The sequence below is a fragment of the Myxine glutinosa genome, unplaced genomic scaffold, assembly GCF_964187855.1.
Source record: "Myxine glutinosa unplaced genomic scaffold, kmMyxGlut1.1 SCAFFOLD_790, whole genome shotgun sequence".
In the NCBI taxonomy this organism is placed as follows: Eukaryota; Metazoa; Chordata; class Myxini; order Myxiniformes; family Myxinidae; genus Myxine; species Myxine glutinosa.
In genome coordinates, this window is record NW_027616885.1 from 79,554 (window position 1) to 105,497 (window position 25,944).

A 25,944-nucleotide genomic window follows, 5' to 3' on the forward strand; every position below is an offset into this window, starting at 1 on the left:
GAAGTCTCCTCGCACCATCTGCATCCACTCACCTGAGGTGACAGGTACTCCACACCATGCCAGGTTGTTTTATTATTTTTGATGCAAATGTTAGGATTGTGAGACGCATCATGACGTGGGTGTGACATTGTGCTTTGTTGTTCCATCTCTTCCTCCTTATGAGGATTGTTGACGAATTGGGTGATGGCAAATTTTGGATAGTGGGGGAGTGAAGACGAATTTGGTATAGGAGAAATATGGGGAAGACGTGACAGTAGTGACGAATTTGTAAATAGGTAGATTTTGTAAATATGGGGTAAGGGCAAGGGTAGTGTAGGTGACAGGGGGGTGACGTACGGTAGGGACGAACGTTCTCACTTCGCCCTCCGTACGCATTTCGCCTTGCATTGCCGTATTGATGTGTACCCTTGTGACCTTACCCCTCGCTCAATTGTCTCTTTTGTCTCCCACATGACCTGTGCGCCATTGGGCACCGAGGGGAGCGGGCGTGAGTCGGCCATTGTGCGCCCGGCACTCTCAGAACCAGCTGTCTGCATCGATGCACCACATTATGGACCACATGTCTGTGGCCGAGCACCACTGATGGACCCCATGGGTTGGGGCATGGCCCCTCTGCTGGAACCGGCCATGAGGGCCAGAAATCTTGCTGGCGGACCTGGGCCACAGGGCACCGATGCCCCACAGGTGAACCACACGTAGTCGGCCCTGTGGGCCATAAATAAAATAAAATAAAATGGACACGTTGGGCACACTTTATTGCAAATAGGCCGCCAGTAAGAAAATGAAAGAATGACAACATCTGGAAGAACAAATAATAATAACCAGCGGAGGGAGCCGAAGAGCAAGAGATCACCTGCAGGGTTAGGGGTTGTTGGTTTTATTTTCTTGAACAATGGTGACTGCACCGATTGGTGCTTGGGTGTGTATTGGTGCGTTTTTGGGTGCTTTAATGGTGCATTGATGCAGAGCAGACTGTCAACCCCCCAGAAAGAACAATTACAGGTCCTGGGTTAGTTTTGTAAATAAAAATAGCATCATTGTAAATAATGCTCCCCACCGTCAGTGTATAGTTTGAAGACCATTCCGCAATTCGGTTAACTGTGGGCGTAAGTCTGTTAGGCAGGGTGCAATGGAGCAGCGGGACACATTTATTTATGTTTTAAAAACTGTCGCACTCAGGGTCAGGTTAAAAGTAGAGGGAACTACACCTACGTGTCACACTACATAAAAAGTTGTAGGCCCGGGCCGTGCCTAAGAGGAGGAGGGTGCAGTGTGACGGATATGAGGACTGTATTTTTTTTATTGTGTTGTATTGTGGTAAATTGGTGATGAATATTGCTTGAGTCTGCGCCTCCTGCCTCCGGAGCTGTGTAAAGGTCAAAAGGGCGTCCCATAATTAGTCCACAAGCATACACGTCAGCCAATAATAGAATACCCCAGTTCGATAGTTATATCTTATTCTGTGTTTTAGGGTAAGGCTGTGTCTCCCATTAATTGAAATACTCCATTGCACCAGTGAAAGAGATAGATTCCCTTCATTCCCACTCCCAAAACTTCATTCCCACTCCCAAAACTTTCATTCCCATTCCCAAAACCTCCATTCCCCCTTTTCGTCGATTAGAAACTACCTCCGCTCCAATTACCGCCATTGACCATGAGGCAGGGTCAGAGAAGAAAGGCCTGTCTCCACCTCGTCATAGAGGGGAGGAGTGAGCCAGCCCCAGTCGACCAACCATGAGCCAGGGGTTTGGCTAGAGAGGGCGGAGGAAGAGCGATCGGGGAGGTTCGCAAAGGTTGAGGGGCGGGGCCTATATAACCCACGGCAGGGCGTTTCCCGGGCAGATGCGCTTTGAGTAGAGTCGAGGAGGGAGGAGATCAGAAGACAGAAAGGCCTTGAGTTGGACTAAGCAAGAGAGGAAGTTGTTGGACTGGGTGGGACTAAGAAAGAGAGAGAAAGAGTCCTGAAGCTTGTGAGGGAAGGAGAGAGAACCCGTCACACCAACCCCCCACCAGCCGCGTTGGCTCCACCAAGCGTTCACCTCCACCAAGTCTACACCAAGCTCCGCGTTGGCTCCACCAAGCGTTCACCTCCACCAAGGCTCCACCAAGCTCCGTGTTGGCTCCACCAAGCTTCCAGCTCCACCAACGCTCCACCAAGCTCCGCGTTGGCTCCACCAAGCGTTCACCTCCAGCGATCCACCTCCTGCGATTCCTGTCAGCATTCACCGCGTGAGTCTGTCTTTTGTTTGTTCTGTCCCTGGGTTAATTAAGACTGTAGGTAAGCTAGCGTTGCACTGTGTATCTAATCTCGTCTGTAAATAAACGTGACTGCTTTCTTTTTGCTTATGTGTGTAAATAGTAAATAAATTTAGTAGTATTTCCAACCCTTTCTTTGCCTTCGTCTTCCTCTTTGCATTCGTCGTTTTAGTCTTTTCCCTCATTGAGCAGCCGCGGTGCGATCCGGCCAACGTTTGGGTGGAATCGGGTTCTAATCGGGGAATAACTGTTCGGTCGCGGTAATACACCACCGCTCGGTCAAAATAACATCTTAACCGCATCCGCAACAATATATATGTATATATGTATATATACGTATATATATATATATATATATATATATATATATACGTATATATATATATATATATATATGTATATATATATATATATGTATATATACATATACATATATATATATATATACACAGTATATACACAGACTTGGCATTTAATATGGATTTTTTTTTTTTGTGGGGGTGAACTTACTTTTCAAGATGTCTTAGAACCAAAAGTTCATTGGAATTATGTTGAAATTATTCTAGATTTTGTTAATGTGACCTTTCATAGAAACAAAAACCACATTTGACATTTCGAAACAAATAAATTGATCCTTGAAAGTGATGTAAACTGATATCGAACTCAATTCATGGACAGTACTGTGTTAAACTTCTGTACGTTTTCTAGAAGTATCTCTTTATTTTGCACATTAACCAAAATTTTTTTTTACAAAAACAAAAGTTAAATTACGACTGGGATTACGGACAGTAAAATTACAGTTCAGTACTTCGTGTAACCCCCACGAGCATTCAGGAGAGCACGTACACGTTGAGGCATGCTGTTCACGAGATTTGCCAAGGTTTGGACAGGAATTGCTTGCCATGCAGTGACAATAGCCTGCTGCAATTCATGCACAGAGGTCGGCTGCTGGTCCAAGTGGTCGATTTGACACGTTAATTCTGCCCACAAGTTCTCTATCGGATTCATATCCGGGGATATGGCAGGCCACTCCATATGCTCTACACCACGGTCAGCAAGAAAGTGTTGGATCATGCAAGCATGATGAGACCGTGCATTGTCATCTTGGAAGACAACGTTTCCTCGAAAGGCTGCACGAGCAAATGGAAGCAATGTTTCTTCCAGAATGGCCCTGTACTTGTACTGGTTCAGGTTTCCATTCAGAACAACCAGGTCAGTTTTGCCCCCTGCATGAAAAGCAGCCCAAACGGTCACCCCACCACCTCCAGCTTGGACTCTTGGCACTATACAATCTTTGTTGTAGGCTTCATGCACTTGTCTGCGCACTCGGACACGGCCATCTTGACGATAGGACAGAAATCTAGACTCGTCACTGAAGATCACGTGATTCCAGTGTCCTGGCTGCCATTGACGGTGCTCTCTGGCCCACTGCAATCGGCGCTGGCGGTGTTGTCTGGTCAGGCGTGGCTTTCTCAGGGGACGCCTGGCACGATAGCCTGCTTGAACCAGTCGTTGGTTGACTAGCCTTCTGGATACAGGGACATTTGTCAGTTGCTGCCACTCAGCCCTAAGCCGATTAGCTGACTTGGTACGGCCATTGCGGACTAACCGGTGCAGCTGGTGATCATCCCTCCTTGTGGTTCTGCGGGGATGTCCTGGCCTCGGTATTAGAGTAGGGACACCCCTCTGAGCATTTCGTTTCAGGATCTTTGACACCTGACCTTGAGTGATGCCATACTGCCGAGCAATAGCACTGTCTTTCATGCCGTAATTTCGTAAAGCCACCACTCCATGACAAACAGCATTGTCGAGTTGACGGACCATCTCCAGAGGAAGCGGCAATAACTTTTGGAGACGTGCAGCAGTTGTTTTCCACTAATACAGAATGCAACAACCCTTGTATACCCGACTGTGAAGCCAATCGTCAAATGCACCTGTCCGTACATTTTGCCACGCCACCTGTGATATAATCCTGTTGTTGACTTCTTGCTGCGACAGACAATCAGTGACATGGTTCTTTTAACAAATAAATCACCAAAGTGTAAAAGAAACTCACCAGATTGATATACTGAGTTAAGAAAGTAAACCCAAGTCAAAAAAAAAAGAAAAAAATCCATATTAAATGCCAAGTCTGTATATATATTAAATATATATATATATAATGAATTGGTGTTTGTCATTTTCGTGCAAGCTAAAGTAACTGGTGTTGCACGAAGAAATTCAATGAAATACTCTCATAATTGAATTTGTGTTGTCAGCAACAATTCATTGCAACTTCAACATACGATCTTCACAATACAAATTACTTGACTCCAGGGAGAAAATCCCAGGCAGTGTATGAGCACGAGACCCAATTGACGCCTGCAGGTCAATTATCGGGGGTCAATTTTTTATCCAAACATAGCCCTCGACCTTCTCTGGATGAAAGAGGAGGTCATATAAAGTTTGGTCGCACTGATTCCTTCAAGGTCCGAATCCATAAACAAACAAATACACAAACTTTCTTTATATATTAGATATAGCAGAGTGCCCTCCCTCTGGGTGGGTCGCGTTTGCACATTACTTACTGGAAAAGTATCGTCTGTGTTTTTCAAGAAGTCCACAGATGTTGATGTAGTGTGTGCTTTAAAGATTCTAGATAGTCTAAAGGGTATATTCCAATCATAGTTAGTGTCTGAAGGGTCAAAAGGGTCTAATCTCTCAAGCATGCAAAAAGGGTCTAAAAAGGTCCAAGTGGTCTAAAGCTATAAATGGTCAAGGGTCCAATATGTCTAATCTGTCTGAAGGGTGTATGGGGTCCAAATGGTGTTGAAGTCCAAGTGACTTAGGGAGTGTAAAGGTCTATAGGTTATTGGGGTCTAAAGGGTATAAAAAGTTGAAGGGTGAAGGAATCTAAAAGTGTTGAACGGGTCTCAAAAGTAAAAGTATTCTTAAAGGTGTTTCAGGGTCTTTGGGTTCTAAACTCTCAAGCATGTAAAAAGGGTCTTGGAGGTCTTTGAAGGCTAAGGTGGTGGATGAAAATACCATGAGGACAATCCACAGGTCGGACTTTGTCTGTGTGCCAAATTTGGTGGTTGTCGGCACAGCTGTCTTTGCAAAGAAACACGAACACACACAGACAGACAGACAGACATCCAACAATTTTTCTTTTTTTCGGTAATTATTTATTATTCACATTTGGTAATGTTGCGGGTTCCCGAAGCCCGGTCCCGTTTACAAAGGGGGGATTAAACCCCTTTTTCCCCCTGGGTCTTCCGGTCCGCGAGAGCGAATCGCCACTTCTGGGAAAACGTGAAAAAGGGTTTCGGGACAAATTCGCACGTACCTTTGGTACCAACGCTGCCACAAAAGCGGGGATCGAGCCTCGCACGAGCCACACTTAATCGAGAACGCCCGAGCGTAATGCATATCACATGACTCGTGCTGTTACTTTTATTGGAACCCGATTCGAGCGGTTTTATTCGTACCATGTGAAGCCAATGGTGGAAGTGACAGGACAGTCAAATCAGAGGAAGCACAGAATTTATTTACACTGTACAAGGATTTGTAGAAGGAAAGGGGACACAGAGCAGAGCTTAATCAATCTTAACTTATACCCAGACAAATGGGCCCACTCACATACACGGGGAGATGGAGGAAGAGAAGTTCACACGCCAAGCGCGCTTCACCGTCAGTCGCCCCGGGGCAGCTCGCCAGGCATGGCTCTCCGATGTTCACGGCATGTATCCAAGCGAAGGCAGGCAGGAGGAAATCCTTGTGGCACGTATGTAGCCCAGCGCAGGTCATCCTTTCCAGCATGCGATTAATACAGCACAGAGCACGGGGAACAGGGCAAGGGGCAAGTTCGTGTACAACGGCAATTCAATTCGCTTTTCAACTCCACTCGCGTTCTCGTCTGCCTTCTCGTTCTCGTGCCGTCCGTACTCGTGCGATCTCATGCGCTCTGCTCCTCATCTGCCGTGTTCTCATACGTTCTCGCTGTTCTGGTTAATGGGCTCGGGGGGGGGGGGGCAGGACCTTCTGTGGCACCTCCCCGACCTTACCCAAATGTTCCAAACCTCGCTTCTTGCAGCAGTAGTAAGACACTCCCCTCTAGCCCTGATTGGCGGCTCGTGCTTACCGACAACTCCTGCCCCGCCTTCCCTCAGCCTCGGTCGACTTGTTCAGGCCTGCCACGTGGTATTTCAGCGCTAATCCAAAAGCATCAAAGCAAAGCGCCCAAAGAACACCGAAGCTCACTGGCCGACTCAACGCAAAACTAAAAACAGGAAAGACTACCCTTACATTTACTAAGAAATAACTGAACTATCGCGAGGCTTCATGTTGTGGTGTAACTAACTAAGAGGGGAAATTAACCTTTATTTCAAAACCGCAACACGACACCCGTCCCTCTTCAGACTCGCCCCGAGTAGAAACCACCAGTGCAACGACCGGTAGAGCCAGACATACAAAATTAACCTTACTTTTAAATGTGACACATAGGTGTGGTTCCCCCTACCATTTACTCTGACCCGTGTGCGTGACAGTTTTAGCACTAGATATGTCCCTCCTATTGCGTTGAGCAGCTACATAACAGTTTCACGCCCACAACTACCTGAGTATTTCCGGAATTTTCAAACTAAACACATAGCCGGTGGGCAGCATTCTTATATTTACAAGCACGTATCTATCTATAATTCCAGTAATCTCTGTGTGAATGTCTGTGTGTCTGTGTGTCTGTGACCGCTGTTTCTCGACAACCACGGGTCCGATATACTTGAAACTTGCCAGGTATATTGCTGGGGACCTGAGGATGTGCCTTTTCAAGGTTTCATATTAATCGGACAAGTAGTTACCGAGCTATGGCGATTTAGCCGTTCGCCGTTCGCTTTGGCTTTGCGAATGGACCAAACCATTTCATGTAAATAGAGGGGGGGGGGGGGGGTTCTACCGTACTCGCAAGCCGTTCGCTTTGGCTTTGCGAATGGACCAAACCATTTCATGTAAATAGAGGGGGGGGGGTTCTGTGGTCATTACTGCCACGTGGTTTCAAAGTTGTTTTTTTGCACGCACGTACGGGCAAGCACGTACAGGCAAGCACGTACGTACGGGCACGTCCTAGTCTATCTATAATTCCAGTAATCTCTGTGTGTATGTGTGTCTGTGTGTGTGTTTGTCTGTGTGTCTGTGACCGCTGTTTCTCGACAACTACCGATCCGATATACTTGAAACTTGCCAGGTATATTGCTGGGGACCCGAGGATGTGCCTTTTCAAGGTTTGAAATTAATCGGACAAGTGGTTCCCAACGTATGGTCACCGTACTCGCAAGCCGTTCGCTTTGGCTTTGCGAATGGACCAAACCATTTCATGTAAATAGAGGGGGGGGGGGGGTTCTGTGGTCGTTACTGGCTTTGCGAATGGACCAAACCATTTCATGTAAATAGAGGGGGGGGGGTTCTGTCGTCGTTACTGCCACGTGGTTTCAAAGTTGTTTTTTTGTTGTTGTTGTTTGCACGCATGTTTTTTTGCACGCACGTACGGGCAAGCACGTACGGGCAAGCACGTACGTACGGGCACGTCCTAATATTTACAATTCTTTGACCCAGGACCTGTTCTTTTTGGAAGAGAACATTGGAGGGGAGAGAAAACACAGCAAAAACAAACTCATAAATGGCACTTGCTGCTTGCTTCTTGCTTCTTGCTTCTTCCACGTGCGTCTATCGAACCGGCTGGCCGCCTGACCGGTATACAGGCCAATTGAAACTTCAAGGCCATCTAAACTTGCACATCTTCTTATGCCAAGCACACAATAATAAAATGCACAAAAATGCTTTTATTTGGCCAGCAGGGCCGTTCTCACATGGTCCGACTGCGTGGCATTAATGCCACTCAAATAAGTGGTCTGAAGTGCAAGATGATTTTGCAGCAAGATGCTGCACAGCAGAGGTGCAAGGCCACAAGGCTTGTGGTCCATTAGTGTGATAAGGTGCAGCACAGTGGTTTGGCAGCAAAGTGCTGCACAGGTCGGCTGCACAGGTGCAGCGAAGGTGCAGCAAAAGGATATGACAGCAAGGTGCTGCACAGGTCAGCTGCACAGATGTAGCAAAGCCAGGGCAGCAAGGTGCAGAAGGGATGCTGCACAGGTCGATGGTGCTGCACAGTTCGGCCTCCAAAATGGTCCTGGGGTGGGGTGAGAGACAAGGCACAACAAGCAAGCGGAAAAGACGCAATGGCACATAGAAAACAAGGCGGTGCGGCATGAGGGACGCGGAAGAGCGAGCAGAGCAGGCTCATCCCTGACCATCCGTACCCCCCACCGTTGGCTACACTACACTAGCCCCCCTTGTATTTACAATCCGTCACTACGTCTTGTCTCCCATATCCCCCTCTATCTCCGAATTCGTCTCCCAATCCCTCCCAAGAAGGAAGGGATGGAACAAACACAATGTCACATTACGTCGTGATGAGTCTCACAACTCAAACAGTTCACAGAGCCTTGGTGTGGAGCTCGTCCTCCTTGGTGATTGGCTGTGGATGGTGTTAATGGATTTCTCATCCGAACTACACGACTGACATTTACTTTTACCCTACCCGGGGTCGTACCCTGCCAATTGGCCTCTTTAAACTATGTGGTTCTAAGTACCCCGAATTCCCATTGTCCAATCTGCGGTGCCCTCTGAATTTGGGTCTCACTCCCACAAATTTTCTGTCTGTGCCCTCGCACAATTTCGGGGCTGGGTCGTGTGGCCCTACCAGCAGGTCCAACTACCTGCGCACCTTTGCCACTGAAGCCGCCACCCGAGCTTACATGCTCCTGCGACTACCTAATTGGGGAAGGTCCTCCCTGGCGCTTACCCCCTGATGCCCATCTTGGCATTGGGCAACCCGGGTCCTCTCCTGGGATCCTCGGGCCCCACTCAACAACTCACAACTACCCTAACTGGGGAAGGCCCTTCCTGGCGCTTACCCCCTCTGTGCCCACTTTGGCATCGGGCAACACGGGTCCTCTCCTGGGAACCTCGGGCCCAAATCACAACTACTCTAACCAGCTCCCAGAGCCTACCTGTGGCCTCACCTGGCCGACAAACTACCAGTGGCAGAGTGCCTCAATAACTATACTCACCAATTAAGCCACACGCCCAGCCATGTCACTGACTCATGCACCCTCCAAAGCACAATTTGCTACTACCTGCACCACAGGTGTCAATATCCATACAATTTACCTTGCCCTCTACCTGGCTTTACACTACCCACCCCGGGCTTTCGTGAATGGGTTCCACTCCTCCCCCCATTCACTCCTTCACACCATGCATTCCACACCTTTTATTCCACACCACTTATCTCACACACCTTTTGTGCTCAATACACCTCAAACACAATTCCATTTATTTTCCACACACAATTCCTCAAACACTACTACACAACTCCTCACACACACAGCATCATCTATCTAACTACTTCCCCTACAACTCGTGCTTCCCCGTTGTCCCTTTACACTATGCACACCCTGTTTTTTAACATCCATCTAAGCTACCTACGTCCCCTCTACAGTACAGGTGTCACTACTTAAATCTTGGTCTCTACTGTCTGCTAGATCCCTAACATTATCCTAGCCCTCCCTCAGCTAGCTTTGGTGCCCCATGGAGGCAACCATTGCTGGCAGCCCCATGTGCCTGTCACTGCCATCCCCCTAAACTAATGCTCGTGGGCCCCGTCGTGTGAGGAATGGTGACACTACCATTCCCCCATGTGGGGTACACTAATCTCATCAATCCACTACACTCGAGCCTCTCCATGTGGATGTTCGTTGTCACAGCTCGACCTCGAAGGGCCGAGCGATCCATTCGGGTGGTTGGTCTCCTGTATGTGGTGTCCGTCCGACATTTTCGATCCAAGGGGGGAGGAATGGATGGGCCGAGGTGCCTAGTTCCATCCCTTCGTGGGGCCTCGTGGTCCCACGCACGGTGACCCATCCGGCCACGGGCGGAGCACCGCACCCGATAGGGTGCGCGACTCAGAAAACTCCTACCTCCCCTTGAACCTCGCCAATTGCCTTTGCCGCCACGGCACGGCACCAACCATACAGGGCGGGGGCCGGTACGAATCGTGCACGCCATTCCTTGTGAGACCGACGCAGCGCAGATTCCCTCCGGTCCCTGCAACACACAACTCACCAGGGGCTCGCGTCTGCTATCCATCCTGCTAGGCGCCACACCCCCCCCCTTCCCCCGGTCGGTGTCGATGCTTGAACCGCATCCTCACCACTCACGACCCACTCCACACTCGCACACCCAGGCGCCCCCACGCCTCCCACACATCCCGTTATCGCACTCTCCTGTGCACACCCTTCTCTTACACACTCAGGTGCACACCACCCAGGCGCACTCGCACCTTTCACGCACCCCATCATCGCACACCCTGGCGCACTCTTTCTCCACGCACTCTTCTCATACACATTCCGTAACACACTCTTTTCCTGCACACTCCGGCGCACACTTTTCCATTACACACTCCATAACACACTCGCTCTAAACGCACTCGGGTACGGACTCTCTCACATTCCGTACCAGTCGACCTCATACACCATGCAATGGGCCCTTCGCAAATTGTGCCAGTCGCCCTCGTACACCGCACAATGGGCCCATCGCGAACGCCCGGGTCCCGCCTTTGTCCCAAGCGCGCCAAAAACCCTTTCACGCCAAACACATTCATGCCATTTTCGCAACTCACCTCAGGGACCTCCTTCCCCGGCTTTTTCGCCAGCACCTGCAAACTTTTAATTGGGTTGGCAAGCTCGGCATCACGGTGCAAATACAGACTTTGCGCGGGTTCCATCACTTTCTCCCGCGATTTATTCTCCGATTCTACTGTCTCTTCGGCCCCAATTATTTCTTTTTCTTCGACGGTCGCCGGCGCCCATGAAATTTCTTTTTCCAACTCGGCCTTCGCCGGCGCCCCCAAAATTTTATTTTCCAATGCGACAACCGTCGGCTCTTCTACAATCCGTGTCGCGACCCTCATAGCCGCGGTCAATTTGGCTGTGCTCCACTTTACCTCACTCTACAGGCATTCCCCGCACCGCCTCACCTCGTCGCGTACCACCACAAACTTCTCGCTCAACATGCGCCCTATCTCCTCCCCTGCCTCTTCCATGTCCCTTCTGTATTCCTCCCTCATCTTTTCCATGTCACACCTCCATTTTTCCCTTCTTGATTCTTCTCTCATTTTTCCATTTCCCAGGTGGATTTGTCCCCCAATTCTTTCATTTGGCCACGCTTTTTGTTTTCCAACCCTACCATGTTACACCTTGATTCCTTTATTTCTTCCCTCATCTTTTGCATATCGCACCTGGATTCGTATAGCATGGCATCCATTTTTGCATTCATCTGGATTAGGAGCAATTCAATATCAGATGCGGCTCGCACAGCGGGCTTGGCTACCGCTGCCACATGTGAGGCGCCGCCATTTCCTTCGCCAACTGCCGCACCCTCATCAATTTTCCCTTCGTCTACGAACTCCTCCTGTGGGTCCTGGGTCATCAATTCTACCTCCACTTCTACCCCCACCGGCATTTGACTGCCTTGGCCAGCCATGGTACGAACATAATTTGGTTCTTAAACTAAATTTTGTGTGCTCGTAATTTCGAGTACATGAAGTGCACTCCAAGTCCAATTATCTTACACTCCCAAATACCAATTTGCTGTGGCCAATTTGTCCAAATTTTTTTTTCCCAGGGTTCAAATCCCACTCCTGACACCAAATTGTTTCGGATTCCCGAAGCCCGTTCCCGTTTACAAAGGGGGATTAAACCCCTTTTTTCCCCCTGGGTCTTCGGGTCCGCGAGACCGAATCGCCACTTCCGGGCAAACGTCAAAAAGAGTTTCGGGACAAATTCGCATGTACCTTTGGTACCCACGCTGCCACAAAAGCGGGGATCGAGCCTCGCACGAGCCACGCTTAATCGAGTACGCCCAAGCGGATGCGTATCACATGACTCGTGCTGTTACTTTTATTGGAACCCAATTCGAGCTGTTTTATTCGTACCATGGGAAGCCAATGGTGGAAGTGATAGGACGGTCAAATCAGAGGAATAACAGAATTGATTTACACTTTACAAGGATTTGTAGAAGGAAAGGGGACACAGAGCAGAGCTTAATCAATCTTAACTTATCCCCAGACAAATGGGTCCACTCATATACACGGGGAGATGGATGAAGAGAAGTTCACCATCAGTCGCCCCTTGGCAGCTTGCCCGGCGTGGCTCTCCGATGTTCACGGCACGTATCCAAGCGAAGGCAGGCAGGAGGAAATCCTCAGGGCACGTACGTGGCCCGGTGCGGGTCATCCTTTCCAGCCAGCGATTAATACAGCGCAGAGCACGGGGAACAGGGCACGAGGCAAGTTCATGTACAACGGCAATTCAATTCGCTTTTCAACTCCTCGCGTTCTCGTCTGCCTTCTCATGCGCTCTGCTCCTCATCTGCCGCATTCTCATACATTCTCACTGTTCTGGTTAATGGGCTCGGGGCAGGACCTTATATGGCACCTTTCTGACCTTACCCGAATGTTCCAAACCCCGCCTCTTGCCGCAGTGGTAAGCCACTCCCCCCGAGCCCCGATTGGCGGCTCGTTGCTTACCGGCCATTCCCCCCTGTCCCGCCTTCCTTCGGCCTCGGTCGACTTGTTCAGGCCTGCCGCGTGGTATTTCAGCGCTAAACCAAAAGCATCAAAGCAAAGTGCCAAAAGAACACCTAATCTCACTGGCCTACTCAACGCAAAACTAAACACAGGAAAGGACTACGCTTACATTTACTAAGAAATAACTGAACTATTGTGAGGCTTCATGTTGTGGTGTAACTAACTAAGAGGGGAAATTAACCTTTATTTCAAAACCGCAACAGTATTATTACAGGACCTGGTTTTTTTTTAAACACAGAGTGATTATATTTACAAAGGTGCCCACAAAGCCAAATAAATAATAATATACACCCTAATTAGGTGTTGTCTCCTCAGGGTGCCAGATTAAAGGGAAGGATGGGCGGGGAGGAGGGAGATTTCTGGGAATGGAGGAATTATTTTGCACATTTTCTGCCCATGGTACCCTGAAAACGACAAAACTTGACAGGAACACATTGGGCAAGTCGTTCACTCTGACACACACATGTACACAAACATGCATACATACCATTGTCGGATTGTTTGTTTGTTTATTTATATAATTCGTTGACTAATTAATTGTTCCCTTGCCGCATTTTTTTTTTTGCCGAGTTCGTTAGTTCACTTCTAAAAAAAATTATTATCATACATCCCTTCACAAAACAACGATGACTTATTCGAAGCGAAATGAAGGTGATTGAGCACATCCCTCGATTGCATTCCTTTTTTAAATGGGGTACCAGGTGGGGGACATGACCCTTTCCCAGTTTTCAAGAACACCCATTCCTTGATGATTCCCACCTCTGTTTGATCTTCCTCTTTCTGAACCTGCCGTAGTTGGATGCAACACTCTGCATTGACTGTGACACATGAGGATACTTTGCAGCCAATACAACCTGCACAGAATACAGAAACAACAGAATGAAGAATCGTGAACCTGTGGTGGATTAAAAAGGAACATCCTGCACAAAATTAAATAAATACGAGCAGAGGTAACCGCACCTTGTGTGGAAAGAATTTAGAACATACAAGATGATTTGTAATACGGGCTAACACCGGGTGGTGCTATACGATACACATTTACAAAGAGAGAATTGGGGTCTTCGCGCCACCCTGAACCCCCTAACCTGTAGGATTGAAAATGTTTTCTTGCATTTCCATTTGCCAAGAGGCTTGGTATGCAATATGATGGGGTTATAATTATATGTATATGGAGTTGTAGCGGCTACCGCTGGGTATACACAATTGTCTTGCACCTACCGAGGATGCGGAGTGATCACCATGCCGGGCTCGCCCAGGACGCCCGGGCATGCCCGCTCTCGACTTGCCAGGCCTCGTCCGTGATGCCCGGGCATGCCCGCTCTCGACTTGCCAGGCCTCGTCCAGGACGCCCGGGCACGCCCCCTCTCACCTTTCCCGGGCAAACGCTCCGGGATAATGTGTATATATATTGCTGCCCGATAAACGGGCTTTTCAGAGTACCCGAGTTGATTTGACACAATAACGAAACTCGGACGAATTCCAGCTTTTTGTCGTGTCCATTCTTTCGAGTTACGTTGGAGCATAGCTCCTACATTGGTGACCCGACATGGACACGGCAGTTGCCCTCAAACTGCCTACCTCCTGGGAGGCTCACGTGGCGGTTTGGTTCGCCCAGGCGGACTCCCTGTTCGCCCTGCGAGGCATCACGGCCGACGACACCCACTTCCACCATGTGGTAGCAGCACTCGTCTCAGCCACTGCGGCCCGCGCCCTGAGCCTCCTCAAGTGCCCGCCAGCCGCTGACAAATACGACGCGATTAAAAAGCTCCTCCTCGACGCTTTCGCCCTCTCATCAGCGGAACGCGCATGGCGCCTGCTCGACCTGCCCGAGCTCGGTGACACGCGCCCATCCGAGCGAATGGACTACATGCTTTCACTGCTCAGCGAGCACTCTCCGGCATTCCTGTTCCTCCGACAGCTGCCTAGCCCGGTACGCCTCGCCCTGACAAGCACGACGATCACGGATCCCCGCGCCCTCGCCAGGGAAGCCGACAAGATCTCTACGGCAGGCCAACGCATTGGAGCAGCGACCTGGAGCCCACTGCCGTCCGAAGCAACGCCCATGGCGCCCGAGCACCCGGCACGGTCGACGACCGAACTGCCAACGCAATTGGCGGCCGCTACACCACGCCGACCACCTCCAGCACGATGACCGGAGCCTCCACCTGACCAGGCGTGGTGTTATTATCATGCCAGGTTCGGACAGAACCTTCGGCAAGCCGGGAAACGGCTGGGCCGGCGTTCATTACCAGCCATGAGCGCCGGCCACACGGGCAACTTACTTTTCATCGTGGACAAAGCGTCCGGACGGCGCTTCCTGTGTGACACGGGCGCCCAACTGAGCGTCATACCCGCCTCCGATCAGGACAGGCAGTCCGCGGTTTGCGGCCCCTCCTTGGTTGCGGCCAACGGATCGGCCATCCGCACCTTCAGCCCGCGCAACATCACCCTCTGCTTCGGTGGCCAACGCTTTAATTGGACTTTTGTAACCGCAAGCGTGCCCATGGCTCTGCTAGGCGCCGACTTCCTCTGCACACACGGACTGCTGGTGGACGTCCAACAGTGTCGCCTCATGAACGCCGAGACCTTCAGCTCCCTGCCATGCACATTGAGCAGCTCCGCACCAACCGAGCTGGCATGCGCCCTCCCGGCGGCGGACGAGATTGCTCGCCTGCTCACGGAGTTCCCGGCCCTCACGCGGCCAACGTTTTCGGCCGTCGCAGTACGACATGGGATCGAGCACCACATACCAACCACGGGCCTGCCGGTCTATGCCAGAGCCCGCCGCCTCGACCCAGCCAAGCTCACCGTGGCCAAAGCCGAGTTCGACGCTTTGGAACACCTCAGCATCGTGCGGCGCTCCGATAGCGCGTGGGCTTCGCCACTACACATCGTCCCAAAACCAGGGGGCAGCTGGCGCCCATGTGGCGACTAACGCTGCCTTAACGACGCTGCCACCCCCGTCAGGTATCCGATCCCGCACATCCAAGACTTCTCCGCCCGTTTGGCAGGACGGGTCATTTTTTCAAAGATCGATTTAATACGGGGATATCACCAATTACCTGTCAGGGCGGCTGACATCCCAAAAACGGCCATCATCACGCCTTTCGGCTTATTCGAATTCCTGCGAATGCCGTTTGGCCTCAAGAACGCGGCTCAGGCGTTCCAGCGCTTGATGGACGGCGTGCTGCGCGACCTGCTGTTCCTCTTCGTTTACCTGGACGATATCCTCGTCGCCAGCACGTCCCGGGCCGAGAACCTCCTCCACCTCCGAACACTGTTCGGGCGCCTCAGCGAGCACGGCCTCATCGTCAAACCAGCCAAATGCCACTTCGGCACGATGGGCGTTGATTTTTTGGGCCAACACATCACCAAGAACGGGGCCGTGCCACTGCCAACCAAGGTCGAGGCCATCACCACGTTTCCGCGTCCCCGCTCCATAAAGGCCCTGCAGGAATTCCTGGGAATGGTGAATTTCTATCACCGCTTCGTGCCCCGCGCTGCTCAACTCATGCGGCCCCTCTACGAAGCCCTCCGGGGCAGGCCGGCCAAGCACGACGTCGCCTGGTCCGCAGCAATGGACGCGGCCTTTAAAAGCTCAAAGCGGGCCCTCGCCGACGCAATACTGCTCGCTCACCCGGTGCTCAACGCTCCCATCGCCCTCACCACGGATGCCTCCGACTACGCGGTGGGCGCCATACATGAGCTATGGGTGAACGGGGTTTGGCAGCCACTCGCTTTTTTCAGCCGGCAACTCCGGCCGAACGAGCTCAAATATAGCACGTTTGACCGTGAGCTCCTCGGTCTACAACTGGCTGTTCGCCATTTCCGCCACGTCCTGGAGGGCTGACCCTTCACGGCGTTCGTCGACCACAAGCCGTTGGTTTACGCAATGGCCAAGGTCACGGAGCCGTGGTCGGCCCGCCAACAGCGCCACCTCTCTGCCGTGTCGGAGTTTACCACGGACATCCGGCACCTCACTGGCAAAAACAATGCCATGGCCGACTGTCTGTCTTGGGCCAGCGCGAATGCGCTCCACCTCGGCGTGGACTTCGCGCTTATGGCGGCGGACCAAACCACCGATACCACGGTGCAAGCCCTCCGGGCGGCGGACACGGGCCTCCACCTGGCCAACATCCCCTTCGCGGACACTGTCCTGCTCTGCGACGTCTCGCAAGGCCAGCCTCGCCCCATCGTGCCCGTTACCTGGCAACGCCGCATCTTCGCCTCCCTCCACGGCCTTTCCCACTGGGCCAGAAAGCTTCCCAGAAGCTGGTGTCAGTGCGATTCGTCTGGCACGGCCTTCGACGGGTCGTCCGTGATTGGACCAGCACCTGCACAGCCTGCCAACAGGCCAAGGTCCACCGACACACCCAGGCCCCGCTGGCACCTTTCACCGTGCCCGAACGATGTTTCGACCACGTCAACGTGGACCTGGTGGGCCCCCTCCCCCCATCACGGGGTTTCACACACCTGCTCACCATGGTGGACAGGACCACCAGGTGGCCGGAGGCAGTTCCCCTCGTCTCCACCACCACCGCCGACGTGGCGCAGGCTTTCATCGCCACCTGGGTCGCCCGCTTCGGCGCACATCTCATCGGACCGCGGACCGCAGTTCACCTCCGAGCTGTGGGGCACGGTCACCCGCAACCTGGGGGTCAAGCTCCACCATAATACGGCCTACCACCCCCAAGCCAAAGGATTGTGCGAGCGATTCTACCGCTCCATGAAGGCCGCGCTCATGGCCGGCCTTCAGGACGGCGGTTGGGCCGACCGGCTGCCGTGGGTCCTTTTGGGCCTCCGCACGGCCCCCAAGGAGGACCTCCGGGCGTCCACCGCCGAGCTTGTCTACGGCCAGGCGCTATGCATCCCGGGCGAATTCGTGCCCGACGCTACCAGTCCCTGGTCCGCAGCTCACCAGCGCTCGGACCTCCAGGAGACTGCCCGACGGTTTGCCCCCGTGCCAACGTCCCACCACGGTGACCCCCAGTCCTACGTCCCCCCAGCGCTTCGCACAGCGGAGTACGTTTTTGTGCGTCATGACGCACATCGGGGGCCCCTCCGGCCGCCGAACGACGGGCCCTTCCGGGTCCTGCGACAGGACGACAAGTCGTTCGTCATCGACATCGGCGGCAGGTCGGACCGGATTGCGGTGGACCGCCTCAAGCCGGCGCATGTGGACATCGACCAACCGCCACGGTTGGCCCTTCCGCCGCGGCGAGGCCGCCCCCCGTCCACAGTGCCCCCCACTCGACCACCCACCACCACCCCAGACTCCCCCCACCCCCCCCATGACCTGCCAGGGGTCACTTCGGCCGGGTCATCAGGACCCCCCTTAAATTGACCCTGCCAGTGCAAGTCGATTCTGGAGGGACGTGTGTAGCGGCTACCGCTGGGTATACACAATCGCCTTGCACCTACCGAGGACGCTGAGCGATCACCATGCCGGGCTCGCCCAGGACGCCCGGGCATGCCCGCTCTCGACTTGCCAGGCCTCGTCCGGGACGCACGGGCACGCCCCCTCTCGCCTTTCCCGGGCAAACGCTCCGGGATAATGTGTATATATATTGCTGCCCAATAAACGGGCTTTTCAGAGTACCCGAGTTGATTTGACACAATAAAGAAACTCGGACGAATTCCAGCTTTTTGTCGCGTCCATTCTTTCGATTTACGTTGGAGCATAGCTCCTACAGAGTATACATTTGTGAGAAGCAGCACAGTCAATGTGATGGGAGTTTTATTAAAATTTATAAATATTCTCTTCTCTTTAACTCTAGAGCGGTACGAGAAAAAGTCCCAGGACGACATTAACCACTAAAACTGTCTCAGCTGGCTTGAAGGTCGATGTTTGGTTAAACCTGATGTCGTGAGGTGTTTTAGGGCGTTGAGTAAAAGGAAGGTTTGTGGTCCAGATGGCATTAAGTCTGGTATTCTGAAAGAGTTCTGTTTAGAACTTAGTAATGTTTTTACCCGATTGTTTCAGTTACTTTTGGCGACTCACACTGTTCCTATTTGTTGGAAAAAGTCCATTATTATTCCCGTGCCAAAAAAGGTTCACCCAAGGCAGCTCAATGATTATAGACCTGTTGCCCTTCCCTCCATCTTGTGTAAATGTATGGAGAAATTGATCGTGAAGTTTACAGCATCAGATGTAACTCCTAAACTGGATCCTTTACAATTTGCATACAAAGCAAGACGAGGTGTTGAAGATGCCTGGCTCAGCTTACTTCATCTAATCACAAGTCACCTTGACCAGAATGGAACCTATGTCCGTGTGTTATTTATTGATTTCTCGCCAGCCTTTAACACTATGCAGCCATTTACCCTTCTGAAAGTGTTGAGTGACCTGTGCCTGAACCCCCATATCATACTTTGGGTGGAAAGTTTTTTACGAGACCGTCCTCAGCAGGTGAGGGTGAATGGTAGCTTATCAAAATATCAATCTTGAATACTGGTGCTCCACAAGGCTGTGTATTGTCACCTCTACTGTTCAGTTTGTACACCAATGGATGTGTGGCTCTTAAAGAAGTTTGTAACTTTATTAAGTATGCAGACGATATCGCCATTGTTGGCTGTCTTTCCGATCAATCATCTTTTGTATCGTACCTCGACGAGATTGACACATTGAATAAGTGGTGTCGGGACTTTTGTCCGACTCTGAATGTGGACAAAACTAGAGATAATTTAGGACTTTCGGGAAGGTCACAATCATGAGCCTGTAACCATAAATGGTGATAAGGTGGAAATTGTTAGCAAATTTAAATACCTGGGCACCTTTATTGATAACAAGCTAACTTTTGATGGAAATACTGATGCTGTGTACAAGAAATCAATGCAAAGATTGTATCTTCTCAGGAAGTTGAATTCATTTGGCGTTAGCTCTCATGTGATGCGGATGTTAACAATTTCCTTACTGATCAGTGTTTTATCATTTAATTTGATTTCCTGGTACAGTTATCTTAATGTGCGGAATAAGTCACGATTTAGAAAGGTCATTACACTGGCATTTAAAGCTGTACGTGGGCCTTCAACTAGTCTGGATTCTCTATACTTGTGAGCATTGAAAAGGAAGGCGGTGCAGGTGTGCACTGATGAGTCATTTCTTGAACGGACTTTTGGAAAAACTGCCATCAGGGAGACGCTTTTGTGTAGGGAGGATGAAGAAGAACATTTCCAAAAGGTCATTTGTACCATGTGCAATTCAAATGCTAAATTCAAATTCCTAGACATTTTGCTGTTTAGTCAATCTTCCATATTTTATATTTATTTTATATTTTATATCTTTTTTTATATTGTTTTCTTATTCCCTTTGTGTTTTATGTTTTAATGATGGTCAACTTACGGTGTCACCAAAGAATAATTTCCCTGAAAATGGGACAATAAAGATTTATTTTATTTCCTGAAGCACGGAAGCAGTCATGATTCCATCACTCTACATTTAAATAATTATATAATTATATCAGGGGTAGCTGCACTGACATTACATGACGTCATCGTGACATGTTGGTGTGAAGGTAAAGATCGATATATTTTGTAATTTAAATTGCTGGAAAATGTTTGAAAACCTAAAATGTCCAACTACAAACATCGAACCATATAGAAAGTTTTCTCGGGAAGTGAACTGTTTTCAGGATGTGGTTTTAATGGGATTTTTATATTGTACGCTGATTTGATTTAAAAATACGAATTTAATCCAAGGGATTTTTCAGATTGGGAAGAAGATGAAGATCCCCTCAATTGAGGTCTGAAATGATAGATGGATCACCTGTTACCTGGGTTTGAATACCTTTGTGGTTTATCCAAGATGAGATACACAGGGTCTTGTAATATAGGAGAAAGACCATGAAAGGTAGAGAGGTATAGAGTGTATAAGGTTGTTCAAAATGAATTCTTCTTCTTCTTCTTCTTTCAAATGAAGCACATTCCTGCAGGTTATACCCATAGATATATATATATATATAGATTGGCAGTGGGTCACCACAGGGCGAAATTTCCGGCCGCCATCTTGCCACAGGAAAGCTTTCAAGTTGCCATCTGTGGAATGCACTCGCGTCATCGTCATTTGCAAGTTATTGTTGATTAAATTGACTACAACTGGCGAACAAAGTATCAGGTTAGTGTCGTACATTGGATTAAAACACATTCAGTTGCTAGACTCTGATAATGTTGTAACTTTGGTGATATTTAACGCATCGTCTGCCTGTCTACACTAACACTGGTTCATAGTAGAATGTTAATTCTCTTAAATGTTCTGTCCATGAGGTACATGTACCTCCAAAATGCAGCTCTCATAAATCATTGAATAAAGATAGGAGATTCTGGGGCACATTTGGGACTATCCATGACTCATGAGGAAACTTGGCCATGTTCAGGAATTCTCATGGGGTTAGAATTCTCGACCGAAATCTTCAACACCAAGGGGTTGACTTATCCTGTATTCAATATTATTGCCAGGCAGTCAAAGGTAGGCCTATTATATTTATATAAGCATTATAAATATAAGCATTAACTTTTACATTGTGCTTGTTCTTTCTTCAAATATAGGAGGGAGTAGCCTAGGCTACAGTTAAGATGCCCAGGCAGTGTGCACATGCAAGATGCCGAAATATACAGAGGAAGGGGAATGGTCTGACATTTCATCTGTAAGTTGAATACCACAATATCTCTTCTAAATATATGACATGTATATCTCTTATTTGTGTTTACAGGGTAGTAGACCTAATACAATCTGCAGGTTTGAGGTCTGCTTTCCATGCAGCTCAATCAGATTGAATTTAAACAATTAGCTATCTTATTTTCAGCTTCCCCACCAGTGAAGGGCATGAAGAAAGAAGAAGGAAATGGTGTATTCAGATCAAACGGGTAGAGGGGTGGAAGCCAAAGCCCTGGGATGTCGTGTGCAGCCAACACTTTTTACCTGTGGACTTCGATCTTACAGGCCAAACCAAAAGACTACGTCATGATGCAGTCCCATCAAAGTTTGACTTACCAGAGCACTTGCAAAAAGTATGTTTGTGTTGTTTGTGATCTTTTCCAAACGAACTAAAACCTTCATACTTTAATATTTGGACAGTGTGTAAAATGTGTGGGAACTATATGTAATAGTACGCGGCGGCGGACTCTTTTTTGACTCTAACTTTAAGACAGATAAAGTAACTGCATGTTTTATTCTGTGGTATACTTTACATTGACAATATGTGGCTGATGTTTGCTTTTCAGCATGAGAAGAAACGTCAAACGCAAACTTCAAAGAGGGCATTGGAGGAGCGCCAGGACGACCATCAGGCTCACATGCATGAATCCAATACAAAAAGCCTTGACAGTGGACATGTACATTCAAGTATACCTGATGTATGTATATTGGAATTAGTAGCTTAAAATGCTAGCATTGATTGATTTTTATATAAAAATTAGTCACGTACTACAGGTAATTTACATAGTCCTAGTGAAAAATCATCTTTTTTTGGGGGCATATTTGTCTGGTGATATTCTGCTCATGCATATTATTTGTGCTGTGATGTTGTAGTTCCATAGCTATGCAGGATTTAATGACCTAATATATGATATGACCTAATATGGGATTTAATTTAAGTACTGTACTCTATGTATATAATTTATTTCGGGACAGTAAACACAAACTTGTACAATATTTTGTCAGTGGTGAGTTGTCGTAATTTTACATCGAGCTTGTTCCAGAGTTTCACGCCAACAATAGATACACTCATTGCTTTTTACTTAATCATATCTGTTGTTGTATGAAATTATTTAAGTACTGTACTTTTGAATTAAAAGGACATGTTTCTCTCATGAAGGCAAACATTCTGTTTCAGGGGGCTGGAACAACAATCCCAATGTCCAGCAGTTCAAGTCTATATACCGGAAGCTGTCTGTTCATTGCGGAATTGAGCCAACCAAAACTGGAAATGTTCGTGCTCAAGATGGCACACTCTGCATGGCTACTACAAGCCAGTCGGATGACTGTGACAACTTTGACAGTGTTGTGTGTGTGATGGCTGAGCATGACTATGCAAACTGGATACCACCACAGAACAAATGTCTACTGGACAACAGCATCACATACATTGCCGGATGGATAGTCAGGCGTGTGTGCAAAGCTGTGCAGTGCAACACTTGCAGACTTGCTTTGTTCTCCGATTCGAGGCCTCAGAATTATTCTCAGTCCTACCACCTGCTCAGGCTGAAGAACAATGGTGGTCTTATGATCCCATCACCAGGTGTGGTGAAGGTCTTGCACACTGCTGAGAAGGCCATCCAGAGCCTTATGGATGTGCACACAGTCAAACTCTGTACATTTCAGCAGGTTCTACTATGTGTGAAGGAAATGACAGCTTCAGAAGAACTCTTTGATATGGGCAATCATATCATTGAAACACAATATGGCATAGATAATCACCTGTACGACCTGATAGGTATTCTCACCAATGCTTATTATAACCTGAGGCAGCACCACATTGCAAAGACCTACAATGTTAGGCGAATGGGGATGTCAATAAGACACGAGTCAACCAAGCTGGTGCTGTTCAAAGGCCAGTGATTGACAGGCATACCCAGTGTACAGTTACTGTACACACACTCAGTGTACATATGTACATGTGTGATATCACTAACCCGTGTATTTGTGTTTTATTAAAATGTTGTTAACGTGTGATGTGGTTTTATTTCTTAGCTCTGTGTATATCCATGAATATATTACATGTAACAATCTTTGATTCTTTTTATTAAAATTGCGCAATGATAGTGGCATCTTTAATTCAAACAAATATTTCTCCGTTAATATTTGCACAGGAAACCAACAAATGCTTGGCAGAGATTTGGCCACAGCTGCTGGTATTTTGTGTGGGTGTCTGCGTAAGTTTTCTGTTCATATCCCTTCAACTTTGCTTGGGAGAGCAGTTTTCGTTGGTGTTGCGAACATTGCACCGTCGTTAACTAGTGTGATGTGCTGGTCTGCTGTTGCTGTGAGGCAGAGTTCAAACCGCAAGGAAAGTGTGGTGCATATAATGTAAGCCTATATATTTATTGCTATTTTCAACGCAAAAATGGACAAGTACAAATGTTAAAGAAAGCAGTTAAATTCAATGATGACAGATCCACATTGTGCTTGTGAGTGACAACCTTCAACTCCTGCAAATAGCAAGTCAAACAATGAACGCCTTGACACTGTTACAATAATTAATATGTGAACATATTGTTCTCACACTGGGGCAAATAGTCCCAGACCCCTCGCTCAGTATAAGGTACTGTATTGTACAATAGGATGAATTAATCCTTGTCCATGTATTTAAATGGTCTGTTTATTAGCCCCAAAATGGCTTCAGCTGCGGCTTTGGAGCATTGCAGTCTGGGTTTGAGATCATTATATTAATCCGTACACCAACATTCATTTTCTGGTGATGTTTCGCTCAATTCTTTATCTTCCATGTTGTCGATATGTTTGTTGCCAGGACCAATATGCATGACTTTGCATTTATCCTTGTTGAATGGTCAACAAATCGCTGAACAAACAACAGGCCATATCCACAGGCTGATATAGAGTACCATCGCGAATCCTGAAACAAGAGCTGTCAGTGCCAGTCACGTCTTCCTTTTCCTTTCTCGAGCCCGTTACAAGAGTCTCCAAACATCTTCTGACTTCCCACTCCTTTCAAAATATAATTACAGCAAAGGCCTAAAGCACATTGTGATATTTGAAGCCTGGCCGACGTCAGACTTCATTAAGACGTGGCACCTACCACTGGCTACCAGCAGCGCAGATTGATGACAACGCCCAGTTATCCTGTGGCAAGATGGCGGACGCAAATCTCGCTCGGCCGCTTGCGATTGGCCGGCAACTGCCAATCTATATATATATATATATTGTTGCGGATATGAGATTGGCCTCCATCCATATCCGCTTGTAAATATTCCCCTATTTCCCCAATACTTCCCAACTATCCCCAATCCCCCATTCCCTAGTCCCATTTTCTGTAAACAGCACTCTGTAGACCCGACCTTCCCCTATTTCCCCCATTAAATGTCGCATCCAGGTCCACCGCATCTCACGTAGACAACTATAGGACATCTTGCTAGTTATTCTTAGTCTATGTCAGTTAAGGACTCGTTTCCATTAATTCTGACTCTTCGTTGCACCAGAATGTGATTGTATGGCACCATTAGTAAGTTTAGGACCTCCCAATACCTCCCCGCAGCTCTTCCTCATGGAACAACAACACCAACAACAACAACAGCGGCGGCGGCGCGGCGGCGGCGCGGCGGCAGCGCGGGGAGTGTGCGTCCTCACTCCGGCTTGGTTAGCCGCCATTGAACATGTGCTCCGACGGGGTTACCATGCAGGAGCTCGCTGTCAGCTCCTCGTCAAGGGCGGAGCCCGGTAACCCCCCACACCCAATAGAGGTGGCGGACCGATCCCATCTGGGGCGGGGCCAACGAGCCGAGGGCGTGTCACTCCCTGCTGAGCATGCGCAGGAAGAGGGAGGTGACGTCAGATGCGCCCCGAGCTTGGAGAGAGAAGACGCCACCTCCGAGCGCTGAAATACCTCCCCGCATCTCTGGACCGGACCGTGTTGATTCTGCCCCTGAGCCAAGGTGCACCTTGTGCTATCGACTGCCTGTTCTTCCTTGCCATCAATCCCCGTGTAAGTCAGTCTTGTCCCGTTTGTCTGTGGTCTGTCGGGGATAGATAAGACTGTGTTTAAGTGCCCATCTTTTCTGTGCTTTACCTCTTACCGTGTAATCTACCCGTTTCTGCATCACCAATTATATCCTCCTCCGGAGGTCTTGAGAACTGTACCCCTTGTGTTGTTGCATTAATCCCAGCCGTTGTGTCCTTTCCTTCATTGATTTAGCGTAGCGCGATTTGGCCAACGTTCGAGTGGAATCGGGCGGGATAGGGTTCTAATCGGGGAGTAACTGTTCGGACGCGGTAATACCAAACCGCTCGGTAAACTAACATCTAAAACTGCGTCTGTAACAACAAATCGCTGAACAAA

At 49.0% G+C, this 25,944-nt stretch overlaps 1 protein-coding gene and 2 long non-coding RNA genes across 3 annotated transcripts in view; 2 read left to right on the forward strand and 1 right to left on the reverse strand.

The window, feature by feature from the left end:
- The first annotated feature begins 20,933 nt into the window (after positions 1-20,933).
- Positions 20,934-21,788, forward strand: LOC137437383 (uncharacterized). The gene is made up of 3 exons (XR_010986515.2): positions 20,934-21,047; positions 21,479-21,576; positions 21,736-21,788. It is a non-coding gene; the product is annotated as an uncharacterized LOC137437383 (long non-coding RNA).
- Positions 21,789-21,799: 11 nt separating this feature from the next.
- LOC137417497 (uncharacterized) lies at positions 21,800-22,207 on the forward strand. Its single transcript, XR_013621589.1, has 2 exons — positions 21,800-21,940; positions 22,154-22,207. It is a non-coding gene; the product is annotated as an uncharacterized LOC137417497 (long non-coding RNA).
- Positions 22,208-23,884: 1,677 nt separating this feature from the next.
- Positions 23,885-25,944, reverse strand: part of LOC137415204 (E3 ubiquitin/ISG15 ligase TRIM25-like) — a 35,393-nt gene continuing 33,333 nt past the window's right edge. The window contains exon 3 of the mRNA XM_078768970.1: positions 23,885-23,911. Coding sequence (XP_078625096.1) covers positions 23,885-23,911 — 27 coding nt within the window. The remainder of the gene's footprint in view (positions 23,912-25,944) is intronic.